Raw genomic sequence first — 20,535 nt, 5'->3', positions numbered from 1 at the left:
ATTTAACCTTCTGAATGTATTCATCTGCTTAGCAATCTTTTTTGTAAATAAAACAATGGCAGCCTTCCTTCGGAGTTAGAGTCTCTGGAATTCGTCCCACTGGGGATCTTTCTGGTTTTCTTTTTCTTTGGGCTGTAGTTAATAATACAGAATGTTTTTCAAGTAAATCAGTGGTTCCAGGTGGTTCTTGGATGAGAGCCCTGTAACAAGGCTATAAAAAGCCAGATATTTCTCTTATAAGTTTCCAACTTAAGTATTCCCTGAGGCAAATAGCATCGGCCTAAGGGAGGAAAACAATTTTATGTAAAATAGATGAGTATCTGTGTAACTATCCCACTACCTCCATGTCCCATGTATATCAAAACAAGGGGGAGAACTGCCAAAATCAATTTTATTTTAGAATATTACACCCTAACACATGAAAAGGGGACTTTCACACCAAAACTGAGAAAAACAAATTAATCCACATACCTTTCATATTACTTAAAATTCTTCTAACTGCCAAAAAAAAAAGAAAAGAAACGAGAAACAAAAAACCCTGTCATGCCTTAATTGTTTTTATATCCTTCCCAAAGCTTATAATGTTACCACTGTGATTATCTCATAAATTCTCAATCCATTTACTCTAAGCAAAGAGTGAAAGAAAACACACAATGGGAATATTGAGCATTCTGAAATAAGACATTAATTCTCCAGTGGAATTATTTGCAAGAAGGGGACTTGCAGGTTCAAATACAGTCTCAAACTTGGCAGAAAATTCCCCAAATATAAAAAAAAAAAATTCAGGTAAATATACTTAGGTATTCCAAGGTAAACTTCAGCAAATACGTAGTTACGTGTTACCTACTGTAGGTGCCAAGGGCTAGCTGCCTCAAGATGGACCACTTCGGCAAAATTATTTTCAGTCAAAAGCAAACAAAACCCTGCGGATTCAGGAAAAGTTCCTTACCTCCCTCTTTAGCTGCCTAATTACATTGGAAAGGAGAGACTGTTCCTGAGGAAGAGAGCTATTAGCAGAGATTCCTCTGTTAATCTGTAATTCCTCTGTAATCTCTGTGCAAAGCAAGGCCAGCTATTTTTCCAAACATCTTCTCTCACCTTCCTGCAAATGGTCTTCCTCCCCTGTGTCCTCACACCCCACTCCTCCTGAGCTCAGGAGCTCATGTAAGCCCCATGGTGCCAGTCTTTAAAATTTCATGTCTGTGTGGATTCTCCATATGCACAAAGCTAATTTGGTTTTGTCCTGTTGATCTGTCTCAGGTCAATTTGATCCTTTATCCAGCTAAAGGGACCTTGAGGGAGCCTGGGTGGCTCAGTCATTTAATCGTTGGACTCTTCTTGATTTTGGCTCAGGTCATGATCTCGAGGTCATGAGATCAAGCCCTACCTCGGGCTCCCTGCTCAGTGCGGAGTCTGCTTGAGATTCTCTCCTTCTCCCTTTGCCCCTTCCCCTGCTCATGTCCGTACATGTGCATGCTCTCTCTCTCTCTCTCTCAAATAAATAAAATCTAAAACAAAAAAAGGGGGGACCTTGAAGGGCATAGGAAATTCTTCCTCCCCAACAGTATTAACACACAATACCAAACAGCTCATACTATGTAGCAGCACATAATAACAACCATGTGAATTATCATGACGTAACAGACTTTACGTGTTTGCCTTTAAGACCAGTGTTTGTTGAGCAGCTGCATCCAAACTGCTCATATATTCTTACCTGAATGACTACAATGGATCATTATTAGTGAAATATACCTAAAACATACCTCTTGGGCATAATGATTATTTGGGACTGATTATTTTTGAGAAGCTACAGACACAGGGGACCCTCTCAAAACAGAGTCGAAGTTACCCTTCTGTGAGAGAAGTTAACATTTAGGAGGGAAATCTGCATTGTAAAGGTATCTTCCTCCCTGTATCAGGAAAAAGAGGATGACTCTCATCTCTAGAAACTTTGATGAACGGACAAGAGCATGGACTGAAATCTGCATAACAACCTTACCTTTTGTCTACTGTGCTTTTCCTGGTAACCTCCCACCACTGGCCTGCCTACCCCTGTGCCCACATCTTCTCATCTTCTTTTTCCTTAGCTGGGGATAGTAATTAAGGTGGTGGCCTGGGCCATTTCTGGGAGTTCCTCAGTTTTCTTGGGTCTCTCCCTTGTATACAGGAGGTATGCGCCTTATTAAACTTGTTTGTTTTTCTTTCATTAATCTGTTTTATCACAGTGGGATCTCAAGAACCTAGAAGGGTAGAGGGAAATTATTTTTCCTCCCCTACATTAGTTAATTGTTCCTAGATATTTTGCTTCATGACACTTGTAAACTATAATTCGTCACAAAGAAAATACACACCAAAAAATCTCCACCATGGCTAAATCCAAATTTCTAATTCAAAATATAACCTCTCCTCTAATGCAGCCGAAACAAATGAAGAACATACTGTGAAGGTGAGGAGTCTTTCAATTCATGACCTCCAACCTCATCTACACCATTACTGCCTCCGGGTAACCATGTTTCCTTAGTTTACTCACTCTCCCACTCCCCTGGACAACTATTCCACACCTTCTCCTGTCTCTTTCAACAGTGAACCCCAACCTCTATCCTCAAGCCAAGACTCATACCCTACTGCCTCCTTGATGTCTTCAACTGGAAGTCTGATAACCTCTCAAGTTCAACATGGCCACGACTAACTTTCTGATCTCTCCCAAATCCAAATCTGGTTTCCCACAGCATTCTCTTCTCAGTTAACAGCAACTTCATGCTTCCACTGAAATCAGACACAAAGCTCTCACTCTCAGGTCCCTCACTGAATCTGTCAGCAAATTATTTTGGTTCTATTTCAGAATCCAACCCCTTTTCACAACTTCCCCTGCTACAACCTGGTCCAACCTATCATCATCTCTCACCTGGTCCCTCCAATGGTCTTTTTTTTTTTTAAGTAGGCTCCACACTCCGAGTGGAGTCCAACACAGGGCCTGAACTCACAACCCTGAGATCAAGACCTGAGCTGAGATCAAGAGTCAGATGCTTAACTGACTTAGCGTCCCAGGCGCCCCTTTCAATAGTCTTCTAATTAGTCTCCCTGATTCTGTCCTTGACTCCTTCCAAACTCTTCTCAGCACAGCAGCAGGGTGATCCTTTCAACATAAGTCAGGTCACATCAGGCCTCTGCTCAAAAGCCTATATTAGCTCCCCAATGCACTCAGGATAAAAGTCCACAATGGCCCATAAAGCCTTACAAAATGCCACCATCCCTATTATTGCTATGACTGAAGCACCTGCTTCTTACCCTCACTCACTCTGCTCCAGCCACATGGTCCTCCCTGCTATTACTTGAGTGCCTCAGGCCAATCCAAGCCATAGGACTTTTTGCACTAGCTATTCCTTTGGCCTAGAACACTCTTCCCCCAGATAGCTGCCATATCTAATTGTTTCACATCCTTCAAATCTTTGCCAAATGTCATCCTCACAGTGAGGCTTTCCTTGACCACCCTATTTAATCCTATAACCTGTCCCACACACCCTCACCTTACAGCACTTCCAAATCCCTTCGACCTCCTTTTTCTTTTTTCCAGGGTCCTTACCATCTTCCAACATACTTGTCTGTCCCCCCACCCATTAGAATGTCAACTCAGAGAGGTCAGGGATCTTTTTTCTGTGCCTAGAACAGTACCTGACATATAATGGGTGTTCAACAAGTATTTGTTGAGTAAATGAATGAAACTAAACCTCATGTTTTATTAGCAGATAGATCTGGCTGGGCCATTAATGCCATTACAGCAACTACAAATTACCACAGATCAGAGGTACAGGAAAGCTCATTATACTGCTTATTCCATTTTTGTATATGCTTAGGAATTTCCAAAATAAAATGATTTCTTTTTAGGTTAACAACAAAAAATAGACACACAGTATTGTCTCTGAAATAAATGTCACACTTCTGAAGTTTCCAGAAAACAGCATAAGACAAGTAGAAAAAAAACCCTGCATTTTATTTCTATTTCTAAACCACTTAATAGTTGTTAAATATATTACAAATCTCTCCATCTCTGGGTCTCTAACTTCCTCATCTCTAAAACAAAGAAGCCTGACTAGAAAACCTCTCTCTTTTGTAATTACAACAGTCTAATAACTAATCATAAAATTATCTAGTCCCTAGGCCTTCTTTGTTCCTAAGCATCGACTTTACACAATGAGCTTCTACAGGAGAAAGTCAGACTCTGGGTGACATGATTTCATGCTTCTTTTCTCATTTCCAACTTGTCTTAATTTTCACAACTGTATTCTAGGTTTGAGTTTGTAGTTATTAGCGTACTGCAGGAATTCCTCTCTGAAGCTGAACTATTATCTAGCTAGGTTCATTGCTTCAAGAGCTGGAGGACCTGGTGGACTTCCATGGCTCTTACCAGCTGGGGAGCAGCACTTACCATCTCCTTCTTGTCTTCCTGGAAGTGCACATCCACAAACATTTTCCCAACAACATAAGGGAGGGCACTTTCAATAAAGTTTACACATTTGTCCCATTGAGGCAACAAAGTTGTAGTCCCCTGAATTACCTGTGGGAGATAATTGATCCAGATTGAGGTTTACCTGGATAAAACCTATAGCTGAAAAAAAAAATCACACCACCTGGAGAAAACAGGCTACAAAACATGGCACACCCCAACCCAAATACATGTGTCCAATGGTAGAGCTAACAGTGAAATCAGATGAAGAAATAAATTCTGATTCTTCCTAGTTAGACTTAAAACTGAATGAAAATATTTTGATGGCAGAAAATAATGTATTTATCGTTTCCTTTCAATTTTCTCCATTAAATGAAGGATTAGGACAATGGCACAGCTTTTCTGCAGTTAGCAGGGAAATGAGTGGATGCTGTCCCATCCAAGTGTCTAGATAGCATTTAATATCCATTGGGAACTAAAGTTTCACTAGGAAAGGTCTAGTATCAACGGGTAATCAAAGTTGCTGCCCAGAGAGGGTTTCCTTGCTCTGGGTAGTACATTCACAAGTTCAAAGACAACATGGCCCACCATGAACAACCAAGAAGAATATTTACATCTTATCATAGCAAAGAACACACCCATAACCAAGTAAAAAATGGATGAAAATGTTTTTCCCATCTGTCCCAATTAAGCCATTACAAGAAAACATTTACAAACAAGTAAGGAGGTTCCAAAGCAGGACTTGGAAGGCTCAAAGGTTTATTCTTGTGATGAAAAGAAAAAAATAAATAGTGTTTAAAATGCCCTTGGAGGATGGAAGTTCAGCGCTCAAAATGCAAACCAAAGGCAAGCAGCAAGGCAGGGAGGCACTGAGCACAGTGAAGGTGCCACGTGCACCACAGTAGACCCAGGCTGCTGGCACAGCACACACGGGGTTAACACTGAGATTCATCTCTTCTTCCTTCCCCTGCTTTCTGGCAACACAACCCCTCACAGACAGAAAGAATCAATGTATTTTTTTAATTCTCTAGGGAAAGAGATCCTACAACTGTCTTTGGCAATTCAATGTTATATTTAGCACTTTACACTCAAGAAACATCCCCTCATACCTAACCCTTCAATTTTCACACACTACTTCTTACACCATTCTCTCTTTTTCTCTTCACAGTAGGGCCGAAAAGCAGCTGGGTACTATCTTTTATGTGATCCACAGGAGTTAAAAATACACATACATATATGTAAATATAAATATATACTTATATATGTACATACATATATATACATGTTATATATATATATATATATGTTTATATATGTATATATAAAATCCACTTATTTTGTAACCTAACCCTTTGATATGACCTCAATAAATATAGCTGCTTTATAGTGTTCTCTATAAAACTCAATAATCCAGTGACTTTGAGAGCCAAAATGTATCCAAAATAACTCTTACTGCTCCATAGTAATGACCCACCAAAAACTCCTGTACTCACCTGTTTCTCTAATAACCGAAACATCTGTTAAATGAAAGCACTGTTATAAAATTTGTCATTCACTTCTAATTGAGAGAAAAATAAATTTAAAATACCTTTTAAAAGTCACAAAATATTTAAAATGAAAAAAAAAAACCCAGAGAATCATTAGGTCCTTATTAATGGGAAAATTACTCAGACAAAAGCTTGTGAAGCAAAGGCAAAATAACACCTATGTGAATGAGGGAGTGAAGTAAAAATCAAAGAACCAGGTGAGGGGGAAAGAAGCAAAGTGTTTCAGGCAATAATTGAGCCAGGTTCCCGGGGGAGACTAAATTTAGGCCTCTTCGGTCTAGCAGAATTGGGATAAATTCAAAGACTGAATGAAAGTCAAGATAAAGTTAAAGAAAAAATTCTATCCTTAAATTAAAGATGAAACTTTACCATCTAAAATGTATATTATGCATATTTTTAATATTTAGAACACTGAAAATGAAAAAGAGTTACAAAAATAGATCACGAAGGGGGCGCCTGGTTGGCTCAGTCGTTAAGCCTCCGCCTTCGGCTCAGGGCGTGATCCCAGAGTCCCGAGATCGAGCCCCACATCAGGCTCCTCCGCTGGAAGCCTGCTTCTTCCTCTCCCACTCCCCCTGCTTGTGTTCCCTCTCTTGCTAGCTGTCTCTCTCTGTCATATAAATAAATAAAATCTTAAAAAAAAATAGATCACTAAGATACATTAAAACTGTAATTACAGTGACCCAATTAAAAACATTGGGGTAAACGGGAATAAGTTGATAAGAGGGAGTGAAAACAATATGATAGTCCCAAATATTGCCCCAAATATCTTTATATGGCCTCATCAAAGTATAGCTTGAGTGTAGTTTACAGTACATAAGGTTTCACTTGATATAAATAAATAAATAAATAAATAAATAAAGTAGAGTTTGGGCTGCAAAACTCCCTCTGTCCCATCCCTAAAGATGATTCTTATTGGATTAGTTAATATACAGACTGTGCCGGCATGTAAAGTTATCCAGTGATGTAACACTGCAATCGTCTTCAAACTTACCCGCGAGAATTCGAGCCACCTATACTGAAAGCGCCTGCTAAGGTTTGGAATTCTGGAATACACCATCCTCCACACCAAATAGTTGGCAATGGTCCTGTCACCAGAGAGAAATGCACATTTATTACAATCAGGTTGATACCTGATACTCTGCAGAACACCTTGGAGAAAACTGCTGGCCAAGCTCCATGGAGGGACCTCTTGCTCATACAAAACTGTAGAACTTGCACTTGAGAAATGACATATGATGATACAATGTCAATAAGCTCAACCAAAACTGGTTTGCTTTTCACCACTTAATACAGAGAGATGAAATGAAGATTCCAGCCCGAGGCCTCAGCATCAACATTTTGCTTTCCCTCTCAGGGCATGGAATCCACTGTCGCCTAGCTCTTTATATCTAGAAACTGTCCATACCTGGCAATTATTAGGTGATGTCATAAAATGCAGATGAATTCTTACTTTTGGGAACAAACAGCAATATACTGGCCAATACCAATTATCTAGATTTGCACCTTGGTTCTATTCTTACATGAGCGTGAGCTTGTCACTTAAGCTTGCTGATTTTATCTTTTCTTGTCATACAACGAGGATGATCCCTACCTTACAGGTTTACCGTGAGGTTAAAATAAACCTAACAAAACCCTTAATAAAGACTAAATTCCAGATTTGTTGTCATTAACTTCCAAACATATGAGTAAGCCCATATGCGCATGTAGTGCCCTTAATGGATATTTTTAAAAATCCATTACATTTTGTTAATTGTTGCCTTTTTCTACAAGCAAAAGATGCTCTGACCTCAGAAGGATGTGTGATCTAATTTCTAACTCAATAGCGATGATGAATTTTTAATGACCCATCTCCTCCCAGTTGTGCCATTACCATGGTGACTAATAACACACATTCCTGAGATGGCTCTTGGGTCATCCAGCCATGTAAGATCCATGTGACATGATGATGGTATCTGGCCCATTAAGAACAACCAACTCTCATTTGCATGGCACTCTAACCCAGTGGTTGTGCACTCTCAGCAATTAAATACATTCCAGTATATTCACCCAGTATTCACATAGCTATTTTAGCTTATATAGAGATCTACTAATGTACTAACATATTAGGAATGCTTTTAACAAATACAGAAATAGGAGTTTCAAAAGATAAAATGAAATAAAGATATTTTCAAAAGTTCAAACACTATTAGTTAATTCTTCAAGACACATTATCCACATAGGACTGGGTTACTACAACAGTAACACTGGATACAAATCCACATTTCATAGAATGCTCCTAACTATTTCAAAACATTTTGAACACATCCTTGTCAGATCTGGTTAGAACACCATGGTTTTTTACCTTGAAATCTGGCTAACCAAGATAGCATACTAGACTGGCAGAAGGCTCACTTCTGCCATTTTCCTGATGTTCACTTTATTCTTACATTATTAGTAATAGCTTCAATTTCTGTTTCTCTACAATAATTTTTTTAAAGATTTTATTTATTTATTTGACAGAGATAGAGACAGCCAGCGAGAGAGGGAACACAAGCAGGGGGAGTGGGAGAGGAAGAAGCAGGCTCATAGCGGAGGAGCCTGATGTGGGGCTCGATCCCATAACGCCAGGATCACACCCTGAGCCGAAGGCAGACGCTTAACCGCTGTGCCACCCAGGCACCCCTCTACAATAATTTTTTAAGCCACTTGTCCATTCTGTGGGGGTTAAACCACTTAATACAATTCATTAATCTACAGGTATATAGTAAACGCCTTAAGATTATTTTCTCAATGTACCAATTGAAAACAAACCAGTGAGGGTTACAGTGCCCCCCCCCGGTGTGTGCCATACAGATCAAATGAAGGGTCTGTGGCCATCTATATAGGACTCAACCAAGCCTAATTCTCTTTTTAGTGGAAAAAAATGAAGATATATAAAAATTCTATAATTTTCTTCTCAGACCCAGTGGACCATGCTGAGGTATGCACACTGCCCCTCAGAGACCACCACTCAGCAGTGAAGTCCAGTTCTCTTTTCAGGCTACTATAGTAAATATGTAGTTGTAGGTCATTTCTTTGGATCTTCTCAGTTCACATTTCTACTCTTGAGCAAGAAGTGCTCACTGAGCACTTCCTGTTGGCCAACCATCATTACAGATGCCCTGAGTACTGCAAAGAAATAGGAGTCCAGCACCTACGTTCAGAGAGCTTACAGTCTTGTTGGGGCACACAGAACTTCAGGTTTCCACTTGCTCATATAATTGGGTTTTTTACTTGAAGAAATACATTTTAAGTACATGAAAGGGTATATATTTTAAGTACTTTCTTTCACTCATTCAGCACATCCTGACCACACAGATACTTGCTACTAGTTCTAGGTGCTGGGGAGATGGAAAGGTGAGAAAGATAAAGTCCTTGATCTCCTGGAGCTTTGAGCTGAGCAGGGAAAATAAGGTAAGTGTGTAAATAACGACTTGGTGGACTCTAGCACCCAAAAGCACATGCCAGACACTTCACCAGAAAGAGCACATATCTCAGACTGAGGGATAAGATTCAGTCTCATGAGAGGAACAGGGATGGAGTTAGGCCTAAAGAATGGAAACCTTAGGGGTGTGAGGCAGGAATATAAACTCTGGACTAACTAATTAGGAATGGCTTATGTAGGGAACACCTGGGTGGCTCAGTTGGTTAAGCATCTGCCTTCAGCTCAGGTCATGATCCCAGGGTCCTGGGATCGAGTCCTGCAACGGGCTCCTAGCTCAGCAGGAAGCCTGCTTCTCCCTCTGCCCGCTGCTCCGCCTGCTTGCGCTCTCTTTCCTTCTCTGACAAATAAATAAAATCTTAAAAAAAAAAAAAGGAATAGCTTATGTATTGGAGAAGATGGTGAGCAGGGTCATCACCCACAGAGATAGGCAGAAAGTTCAGCCACAGAGAAAACAAGGCAGGTAGCTATCAGGGCCCAGTGTCTAGAGAGTCAGAGAAGGTGAGCCTGACCTTAACGCAAGGTCTGTATGTTCTTCAACCATAAAATATGGCTTCCTAGGTTTGAGAGCTGTGGTGGAGGCACAGGTGCACATTAGAACACGGTCCATGGCCAGCAGATATGTTTCCAGGAGTTCAAAAGGTATTCCCTCAAGGGCACAGGGATAAGCCAGACTCCCTGGGGAAGTTGTTAGGATGGGGCTGATGGTGGTGGTTGGTGGTGGTTGATGGAAGAGGCAAGGTGGTGCAAGTGCCCTGGGTTGGAAAAGTGTGGGCACCCTCACTACAGGAGAGGTGTTACTGGCCAGTCTCACATATAAAGAAACTTGAGACCCAGAACCATTAACTCCTCATGACCATGTAGTCAGTGCATCTCAACTTGGTAGGATCACTTGAGGAGTTTAAAAAGTCCAGATAAATGCCCAGGCCACTCCACAGCAATGACATCAGAATCTCTAGGGTGGGACCCAGCATAAATACTGCTTTTAAATTTCCCTCAGCTAAGTCCAATGTGCAAACAAGTTGGAGAACCAGTGTAATAAGCGATGGGGGCTAGACCAGATGGAAGTGGGTCTAACTCTAAAGGCTCTGTGCTTTTCCCCATGCTACATGGTGATAAATTATAATGCCTCTAATTCAGCAAAGATTTTCTAGCCAGTCAAGAGACCCCAAACGCTTCGCAGAAATCTGCAGATACAAAGAAAGAATAGTGTGTGAGGCCATCATGGGCAAGGCATTACTAAGACGATAGTAGAACAAGGCCTCTGAGGGCTGGAAGAGGGCATGCAGGGAAGCTCGCACCACAAGACAATGGCACTGATGAGCTGCTCCAGTGGGTTATAAATATACAGGCAGAACGCTGGGGAGCCCAGCTTTGGAGTGCTAATATTACCACGCCAGAAACAGATCTGACCGTAATGAGTGAATCACTGCCACTTCACGCTCAGATATATCAAAAAACAAAACAAAAATCCTATTCAGCAACAGTCCTTGAAAATAACACATAATATCTTCTTTTTTCCAAAAAGCATTTTCAGCAGTATGGTAATTCCCCAAATGGCAATAAATAAAGCAGAGGAAAGCAAAACATCTTGGGAGAGAACCCACCATTAGAAGAGCAACATGAAATCATTTCCCAAAGCCTCTGACTGGGAAGATTTTTTTTTTTTAAAGACGTCCTTGATGCCCCTTGTCAATTAGTGACAGCTTCCATTTGTTTGCATTCAAGAGCTCATTAAGTGCCTTTTCTGATCCTCGTAACAATGTGGGGATGGTTATTATTATTCTCATTATCAGATGAAGAAAACAAAGGTCAGAGTTCAAGGGACTTGCAAGTATGTGGCAAATCCAGAACTAACATCTGGTCTTCAGATCCCAGAGCTTGCACAGGCTCCTCTAAGTCAAACTATTGAGGAAAGGGGCGCCTGGGTGGCTCAGTCGTTAAGTGTCTGCCTTCGGCTCAGGTCATGATCCCAGAGCCCTGGGATCGAGTCCCACATCGGGCTCCCGCTCTGGTGGGAGCCTGCTTCATCCTCTCCTGCTCCCCCTGCTTGTGTTCCCTCTCTTGCTGGCTGTCTCTCTGTCAAATAAATAAATAAAATCTTAAAAAAAAAAAAGAAGAAAGAAAGAAAGAAAGAAAGAAAGAAAGAAAGAAAGAAACAAACTACTGAGGAAAGCCAAACAGGTTCTTCTCAAAGGTTTTCAAAGCCAAAGAGATCTTCCTAAATCCTAGAGACTGCTCAAAGGTACACCTAAGGCAGTGCTTCCCAAAGTGTGTCCCGGACCAGCAGCTTCAGCATCGCCTGAGAACTTGTTAGAAAATTCCTAGGCCTCACCCCGATCTCATCAATCAGAACTGTGGGATGGGACCCAGCAGGCTATTTTAACAAGCCCTTCATGGAGTGCTGACGCTTGTCAGGTTTGAGAACCGCTGGTCTAGGAAAGCTCTATCTTCTCTTTCTGCACACACAGCTAAACTAGGAATTTCCAAATCCCAGATCAGTGCTTCTTTTTTTTTTAAAGATTTTATTTATTTATTTGACACAGAGAGAGACAGGCAGCGAGAGAGGGAACACGAGCAGGGGGAGTGGGAGAGGAAGAAGCAGGCTCCCAGAGGAGGAGCCTGATGTGGGGCCCGATCCCACAATGCCGGGATCATGCCCTGAGCCAAAGGCAGAAGCTTAACTGCTGTGCCACCCAGGCGCCCCCAGATCAGTGCTTCTTAAACTTTAGTGTGTATATGAACCCCCCGAGGATCCTTCTAAATGACAGATTATGATTCAGTAGGTCTGGAGCGGGCCCTGATTTCTGCATTTCTAACAAGCTCTCAGGCCAGGCCTATACTGGTCTCCATGGGTCATACTCTGAACAACAAGGCCCCAGATCACCCTCAGCAGCACTAAGCCCTGTAAGAGGTCCACATAACAGCACATTTTCCAGGTAAGCCTCTAGGAGTATATGTCCAACGAGAATCCTCTCACTTTAATGGACAGTGTGCTTGCTTTATATTAAAATAAAACTGAAGACAGAAAAGATCACAGAGGCTTGGGAGAATCTCCGAGGGTTTGCTTTCAGCCAGCCTGCTTAAAAAAAAAAAAAAAAAAAAAAAAAAAAAGAACAGATGCAGATGATCTCCATGAGGCCAGGCCTTGCCTGGAAGAAGACCCCAAGCAAAATCTCCCTAATCCCATACTTCCTCAGCCTCTCCCCTCCTCCCATTTTCTTCCTCAGACCAAATTAGATGGTTGTCTGAGGCATCTGCAAGTCAGGAGTGGGGGGTGAGCTGAGGGGAGGACAGAAAGGGAGGGACATCTGCAGCATATCTCAACCAGAGATGTGCTAGTCAATGTTTCACAACTGGCTTTCCAAGAAAAAAAAAAACCCAAAACTTGATTTGTAGCATTTGTCAATTTCCATGGTGTGAATATTCCCATTTCAAACTGTTCACGTGAGATCACTCAACATGGAGCTAGGAAGAGACGGGCATAATGTGAGGGACACAGCACATCAGTGCATCTTCACCCCCTCTCCACCTTAAACGCCAACTCCTTTTCCCCACAGGCAGCCTCCAGCTTGGGCCTCCAAATGGCCCTGCCCTGGCCACCTACTGCCTTGAACTGCAAGTGCCAGTGCAGCCTCTGGTGCCACCCCTGCGGGGGTCTCGTTGCTCTCATTTTGTGCCATGAACCACGGCCTGCTAGCGAGGTAGTACCACCGCCCCCACAGCCACTCGGTCTGAAAGAAAAGCCTAATACCGCCAGGCTGGCAGGGGGCATGACAGGAGAGGGGAAGCAGCAGTCAAGCCAGACAGGCTGACACCAACCCAGGATGGCTTTGTAACCCTGGAAATGCCAGGGAACGGACTATCTCCAAAACTAGCAGTAAAGCGTCTACCAAGGGTCTCTTTTCCACACAGGGATATGTGTGCCAGAGACAGAATGTAGAAATGAGGGTGACGGAGTTCAGAATCTCAGCTCCACCCCCTCTTCAAGGTATGTCCTGCAGAAGTCACTTTACCACAGCTTCCTCATCTATAAAGTGCGAACAACAGTTTTTTTTAAAAGATCAAAGGTAACCAGTAGCCATAATAGTGATTAACATGAATAAGTCTTCAAACCCAGTGATTCCCCCAAAAGCACTAACTGAAAGAGTCTCCTGGGGTGCTTGTTAAAATTCAGATTCCAGTGCCTCACCCCAGAACTACTGTTTCAGCCTCTATGGAGGAGGGGCCTTGGAATCAGTATTTTTACCAAGGTCCAGAGGTGATGCCGTTGGCATAACTGGTCCACGGAGCACACTTTGTTTTTTTCAGTTTTTTATTTAATTTCTAGTTAATTACCATAGAGTTTAATATTGGCACAGAGCACACTTTGAAGAGCAAGGCTCTACCCACCCCATATCCACTAACCTACCTCTAGATCCAATTTTCACTTAGAAAATTTTTGAATCACTGCTTATCTCTAAATGGCAGAATTTTAAGTAAATTTATTATTTCTTCTCTCCCTTTTCTGTATGCTTTCCTCAATGAACACATACTGCTTTTATCATAAAATATCATCTTAAAAGGAAACGCAGCTCTTCAAAGGTGTTTAAGTGTCTCCATAGGTAGGGATGGATGCTAAATTTTATCTCTAGGATTTCAGCAGGTGCCTTTCTTTCTTTTTTTTTTTTTAACATAACTCCTGACAAGACAGCTGTAAGTCCAAATAAGAAAATATGATTTTTAATTGTGGTCAGGCAACTAGCTTAGTAAACTGCCTTTGTAAAGCTGCTTGACCTTGCTGTGCTTTATTTTCTGTAGTCAAATCTGAATGGCTTCATGAAGATGTAAAATTCTCTGTCGTGGGCATTTTTTTTTTTTATTTATTCGACAGAGAGAGAGACAGCCAGCGAGAGAGGGAACACAAGCAGGGGGAGTGGGNGTGGGAGAGGAAGAAGCAGGCTCATAGCAGAAGAGCCTGATGTGGGGCTCAATCCCGTAACGCTGGGATCACGCCCTGAGCTGAAGGCAGAGGCTTAACCGCTGTGCCACCCAGGCGCCCCTGTCGTGGGCATTTTTAGGATCTTCTTCTCTGTAGTGCTAAAGTAGCAAAGCAACAAATTCTAAAACGGACACTTTTCCAGTGAAGACATACAAATGGCTAACAGACACATAAAAAAATGTTCAAAATCATTAGCCATCAGGGAAATTCAAATCAAAACCACACTGAGATACCACCTTACGCCAGTTACAATGGCAAAAATAGACAAGGCAAGAAACAACAATTGTTGGAGAGGATGTGGAGAAAGGGGATCCCTCCTACATTGTTGGTGGGAATGCAAGTTGGCAGCCACTCTGGAAAACAGTGTGGAGGTCCCTTAAAAAGTTAAAAATTGAGCTACCCTATGATCCAGCCATTGCACCACTGGGTATCTACCCCAAAGATACAGACGTAGTGAAGAGAAGGGCCATATGCACCCCAATGTTCATAGCAGCATTGTCCACAATAGCTAAATCGTGGAAGGAGCCGAGATGCCCTTCAACAGATGACTGGATTAAGAAGCTGTGGTCCATATATACAATGGAATATTACTCAGCTATCAGAAAGAACGAATTCTCAACATTTGCTGCAACATGGACGGCACTGGAGGAGATAATGCTAAGTGAAATAAGTCAAGCAGAGAAAGACAATTATCATATGATTTCTCTCATCTATGGAACATAAGAACTAGGATGATCGGTAGGGGAAGAAAGGGATAAAGAAAAGGGGGGTAATCAGAAGGGGGAATGAAACATGAGAGACTATGGACTATGAGAAGCAAACTGAAGACTTCAGAGGGGAGGGGGGTGGGGGAATGGGATAGACTGGTGATGGGTAGTAAGGAGGGCACGTATTGCATGGTGCACTGGGTGTTATACACAACTAATGAAGCATCGAACCTTGCATCGGAATCCGGGGATGTACTGTATGGTGACTAACATAATATAATAATAAAAAAAATAAAAAATAAAAAATAAAATCTAATTTTGGCTTCTGTGGCCTTTATCCAAAAAATAAAATAAAATAAAATAAAATAAAATAAAATAAAATAAAATAAAATAAAATAAAATAAAATAAAATATGAAAAGCCATGGGGCACCTGTATAGCTCAGTCAGCTGAGTGTCTACTGTTCGGCTCAGGTCATGATCCTGGAGTCCCTGGACTGTGCCCCACACTGGGGCTCCCTGCTCAGCAGGGAGTCTGCTTCTCCCTCTGCCCTGCTCTCTCCGATCCTGCTCTCCTTCTTTCCCTCTTTCTCCCTCACTCTCTTTATCAAATAAATAAAAAGTCGGCTTGTCCCTCTCCCTCTGCTCCTCACCACTGACCCCCCGCCCAGCTTGTGCGCTCTCTCCCTCTCAAATAAATAGATAAAATATTTTAAAAATATATAAAATAAGAAAAACCAGACAGTTCCTGAAGTTGTTTCATCAGTGCAATTTTTCTACAGCTCTCACAGTACTCTTAACCAACATAGGTACTTCACTATATTGCAACAAAGTGACTTACTGGCTAAAAAGGAACCAGGAAGAAAAAAAGAAAAGGCAGCAAAGGACCAAGAATGAACTGGAAAAAAGAGATGTTCATATAGAAATCTCAGAAAATAACATCATTATATAGCTAGTTCCTAAAAGTAGGAAACAATTGAGGCTTTCAGAGGAAACATATGGAGAAAGGCCAGAAATAAGGGGCAAAAACATTGTGTATCTGCTGCTATCATAGCAAGTAAATGGCACCAGACGATGATTTTGGCCAGTTTGTCACAAAGGGCACCACAATTTTCCCTAAGACTCTTTTGCAGTAACTTTCTTTAATAACAGTACTCCAAGGATGTGAGAGGGAAGGCCTTATAATTTAAAAGGAAAAACAAAAGTCATGGTAAAATACACAAGAAAGCTCTTACTTCTTCCTCTCAGAGCCTAATATCCTAAACAAATCCTTAAAGTACTGCGGGACACGGACGACCACGTTCTCTGAGGGGCCAATGTCTTTCAGGTCGGGGTAGAGTCTGACATCGATGACCTTCCTGATGTAGCCCAGCCAGTCAAACTGAGGAGAGAGAGACAAACACAGAGTGAGGGAACATCTGCTGGGCAGCAAGCAAGGGGAAAGGGAACAGAGCTGGCCGAACATACTCCACTGCCTGTATTTCTGACCAAATAGTTAGAGATGTAACTGCTCAAATCTAGAAAAGAAACGACTGGTCACATGCTGCCCAGACCCACCGGAGGCGGACAGCACACTCCCTCCCGGGCCCCTCCAGCACTCTCCCTCCCTCCTTAGCTCCCCATCCTCCATTCTTTCCCCTCTCCGCACTTCTCTCCCTCTCATGCTTGCCCTCACACCCCACCCCCATCCCCCAGCTCACTGCACTCCTTCACTCACGGATACACACAGATGTCCCGGGCCAGGCTACACTACTGGTCTCCCCAATGGGGCAGCTTTACTTACGCAGGGGGAAATAGGAGCAACAAAAAGTAACATGTTTTCCCTCTTCAGTGCATCACTCTCTTGGCGTTTTTCATTGGCTACCCCAAAAATCATTTTCAGCCTATTTCTCTTTTTTTCCTCCCTTGCCTGCATCCACTTTTGAAATGGAAAACTAGTTACTCATTTGCAGCCTCCCCTGAAGGCAGGGATGGCCACCGGCCCCAATCCTACTTAAGACATAAAGGGAATACATCTGGGAATATGATGGAAAGGCTTTGGTATTTTTTCCTGGTGAAAGAGATAGACATGACTATCATTGGTCCTTCCCCTTTCTTCCTGCTGACGGCAGATGTGATATGTGGAGCTACAGTAGCCACCTTACAACCCTGAGTCATCAAACAGGAAGTCAAAAAGGCAACACCCTAAGGAGACTGGAGTGGAAAGAACAAACGTGGGTCTTTGACAACACTGTTCAACAGCAAAAGCAACACCAACAGCCACCTACATCTAGACTTCTGTCATGTAAGAAAATGGGCTTTAAGTTTTTAAGCCACTCTTGGAAAGGTTTTCTGTTCCCTACAGGAGAAAGCATCCTAATGCACAGACAGGGGATATTTTATGTGGTGACTGACAAACATGATGATAACCAGTAAGACTGATAGTAGGTTTTACAAAGGCAAAAATTCACACACAGATGATGTACAATTGCTTGTAAAATGACCAGCTAAGATAACATTTCCTAGATCATTTTCACCAACCTGGGGAATCATAGCACTCAGCTGCGAAATGTTCATTTTGTTGTACATGGCCTCACTGGTTCGGTTTTCATGTGGAATCATTATCTGTTGGAAAGAGACTTTGGTTATTTTTTCAAATGAACCATCTCTTGATGCATGACTACTTTCTGTATGTGCCGAAACATCTGCCGAGCATCGTAAAGCTTTTCAAGATTGTGGCGCAGTGCTCAACTTGGGAGAGAGAGGAAAAAAAGACATCACTTTAGGCAAAATTAAGATTAAGATAATAAAAAGAATCTTTCCTGTCCCGCTCCGTGTGAAACACCGCCCTCAGTCCAAAAGTAACTTCCCAAATCCCTTCCTCACCTCTAATGTGGATGGACAAAAGCCGATTACTGGCTCAGGTCTGACAGCCAAACTGACATTAGGCAACTGAGACAAACGTCTCACCTTCACCTGTGGTATCCAGATAATGACCTGGATAGCTTATGAACCACAGGCCAGCCCTCATCCCTTGGGGCACATTTTCACTAAAGAGCACTAGAGACTATCTGGATACCACTGCCATCTGTGATCATTCTGTCAAGAGCTCATTACCTCCCCTCCCCTCTTCCCTCTGCTTTCTCTGGCCTGGAGACGCCCCCCACCCAACCGTCACCAATGCTCAGGGAATGAGTTCAGTTACCACTCAAACAAATATTTCCAAGTCTACATCTCCAACCTTGACTCTTCACACTCTTTCTATTCCCAATACTCATGCTTTTGGCCACTGTGCCAACATCAAATCTAAGCTATGTTGAATCTAAGAAAAGCAGCAATGATTACCTTCCTCAAGGGCCATCTTAATCATGTCCATGGACGGGAAGTAGCTCCCCATACCCCTAAAACACACTGTGCTTTTAAGGCCCTCCATCCTCTGAATCCCTTGCATTAAACTTCCTATCTTCTACCTCACACCTCACACAGGCCTCTCCTACCCTGGCACCCCTAGCCACCATCACCACTCCATAGTTTGAACTAGGATTCAAGACTTGGCCCAAGATTTATTTTCTCTGTCAAGCCTTTCCAATCAAACTCTACTTGGTTCCAATCACAAGGGCCACTCCATCAACATGCCCTCCCTTTGTGAATGCTTCTCTCTAGCTGGTATTGGTTAAATGCACACTTCCATGGCTGTATTTACAAGGACCTATTTGTGCTTGGCTAAGTTGTCTTGTCTCTCTAGCTTCAGAAGTTTCACTAGTACTATGTGTTCCACTAATTCTGAATGACCTAGGGGTATAAAAGATGGAGGTGAGAGTTACCGGCTGGCCAAAAATCCATGCACCACAGATTCTTTTAAGACAAAAACCACACCAGGCTGAGTGACAGACATCTGCCCCCTCTTTTCTAAATGCTTCAGTGCCCTCAGCTTCTCCCCCCTCACCCTCCACAGGAGAGAGTTCATGAATCTTACAAACAGCTTCCTGGCTCTATTTGAATCACTGCCTCAGAGAATGTCCACACTCCTCCCTCCACTAGGGCTCACAGCCCCGGACTGAAGCCCTTTGGCCTCAGAGCTGTTTTCAGCTCTCTGCCAACTACTTCCCCCCACCCCATGGATTTGTCACTTCATTTAGCCTCTCAACAATTCCCAGTCTTGCCTCAGCCCAGCTGTTTTTAGTTCCCTGTTTGGTCCAAATCCCTGGCTCAGGGCAAGGCCTTCCCCTGCTGTATCAGAGCTTCAGTCCAAATTAGAGCTTTGGTTTTCCTATTTGCCTGGGAAGGGAATCCAGATGGCCTCTAGACATGGCTTAGAGGCCCGCTCTTTGACTCCAGAACATCTGCAGCAGTGTTCACACAGTCTTCAAAGGTGACATGCATGAATGAACTTTCTGCTCTGCAAGTAAGAGTTTGGAGAGAGGAATGCATGTACATCACTGCAGCTGAAAGCAACTAATTCCTCCTGACCCTATCAATCATCCCTACGCCATACCTCAACACCTTACCACCACTTTGCCAAACACAAAACCAAGCAACACCTGGACTCACGTGCAACTAAGGATTTTTAACAACTTATGTTATGAAAGACTACCAACCCATATGCAAGACTTTCTTGATAAAAGTATCATTTTTTCCCCACTATGAGATATCCCCACAAGCAGATTTCACATTTGTTCCCTCTGGTCCTAGAATGTACAGGGATTTTATACTTTGGTTCTTCTACAAAAGAAGTTATATTCTGTACAAAGCGAGCCAGTGAGGACTTCTCATTATTCTCCCTCAAGTGTGTTCTCAGACCTCTACCCTGAGACTGAACTTAAGGTAGCTTACAAAGAACACAGCATGTGACACAATAACATTTAAGTGGGGCAAGAAAAGAATGAAAAACAGGGTTAGGTACAAGGTAGCAACAGAATGGCAGCTAAAAAATGCTTGCCAGCATGTCCTATACACTTTCTACATCAAACTGTATATCCAGTATCCAGGACGGATGGACAGACTTCCCAAAGACCCAATCTTAGTCAGACTGACAATGAATGAGACTGGTATAAAGAGTAAACTAAATGAAAAATAACCTTCTATTCAAGCTAAATCAATATGGATTTATTAACTAACTATTCTTCTACAGGAACCACACAGAAGTCTTAGGAAAACATAGTCAGAGGATCTCCCTGATGCTGTTCTTTGGCCACAGCTGGGCAGCATATGGACCTTGGGCTTCAGGCAGGGAGGCAGAAGGAAAGAAGACCTCTTCTTTCTGTCATGGTTCTTCTTCCTGTTACTTCCCGGAGGAGATGCTCTTAGTTCTACCTTGGACCCAAAGGATATATTTTCACTCATGGTATACTTCTTTTAAAATAGAAAAAGAAAAAAGAAAAGAAAAAAAAGAAAAGAAAAGAAAAGAAAAGAAAAG

At 42.3% G+C, this 20,535-nt stretch overlaps 1 protein-coding gene across 4 annotated transcripts in view; it reads right to left on the bottom strand.

The window, feature by feature from the left end:
* PHEX (phosphate regulating endopeptidase homolog X-linked) overlaps window positions 1-20,535 on the bottom strand; it is a 212,741-nt gene that overhangs the window by 133,720 nt on the left and 58,486 nt on the right. For all 4 annotated transcript variants that reach the window (XM_034649535.1, XM_002913929.4, XM_034649537.1 and 1 more), the window contains 4 exons: window positions 17,661-17,744; window positions 16,376-16,521; window positions 6,986-7,079; window positions 4,427-4,555 (listed from right to left, as the gene is read on the bottom strand). In XM_034649535.1, coding sequence (XP_034505426.1) covers window positions 4,427-4,555; window positions 6,986-7,079; window positions 16,376-16,521; window positions 17,661-17,744 — 453 coding nt within the window. The remainder of the gene's footprint in view (window positions 1-4,426; window positions 4,556-6,985; window positions 7,080-16,375; window positions 16,522-17,660; window positions 17,745-20,535) is intronic.

Source organism: Ailuropoda melanoleuca, chromosome X (genome assembly GCF_002007445.2).
Source record: "Ailuropoda melanoleuca isolate Jingjing chromosome X, ASM200744v2, whole genome shotgun sequence".
NCBI lineage: Eukaryota > Metazoa > Chordata > Mammalia > Carnivora > Ursidae > Ailuropoda > Ailuropoda melanoleuca.
This window is presented reverse-complemented; position numbering and strand designations above follow the sequence as displayed.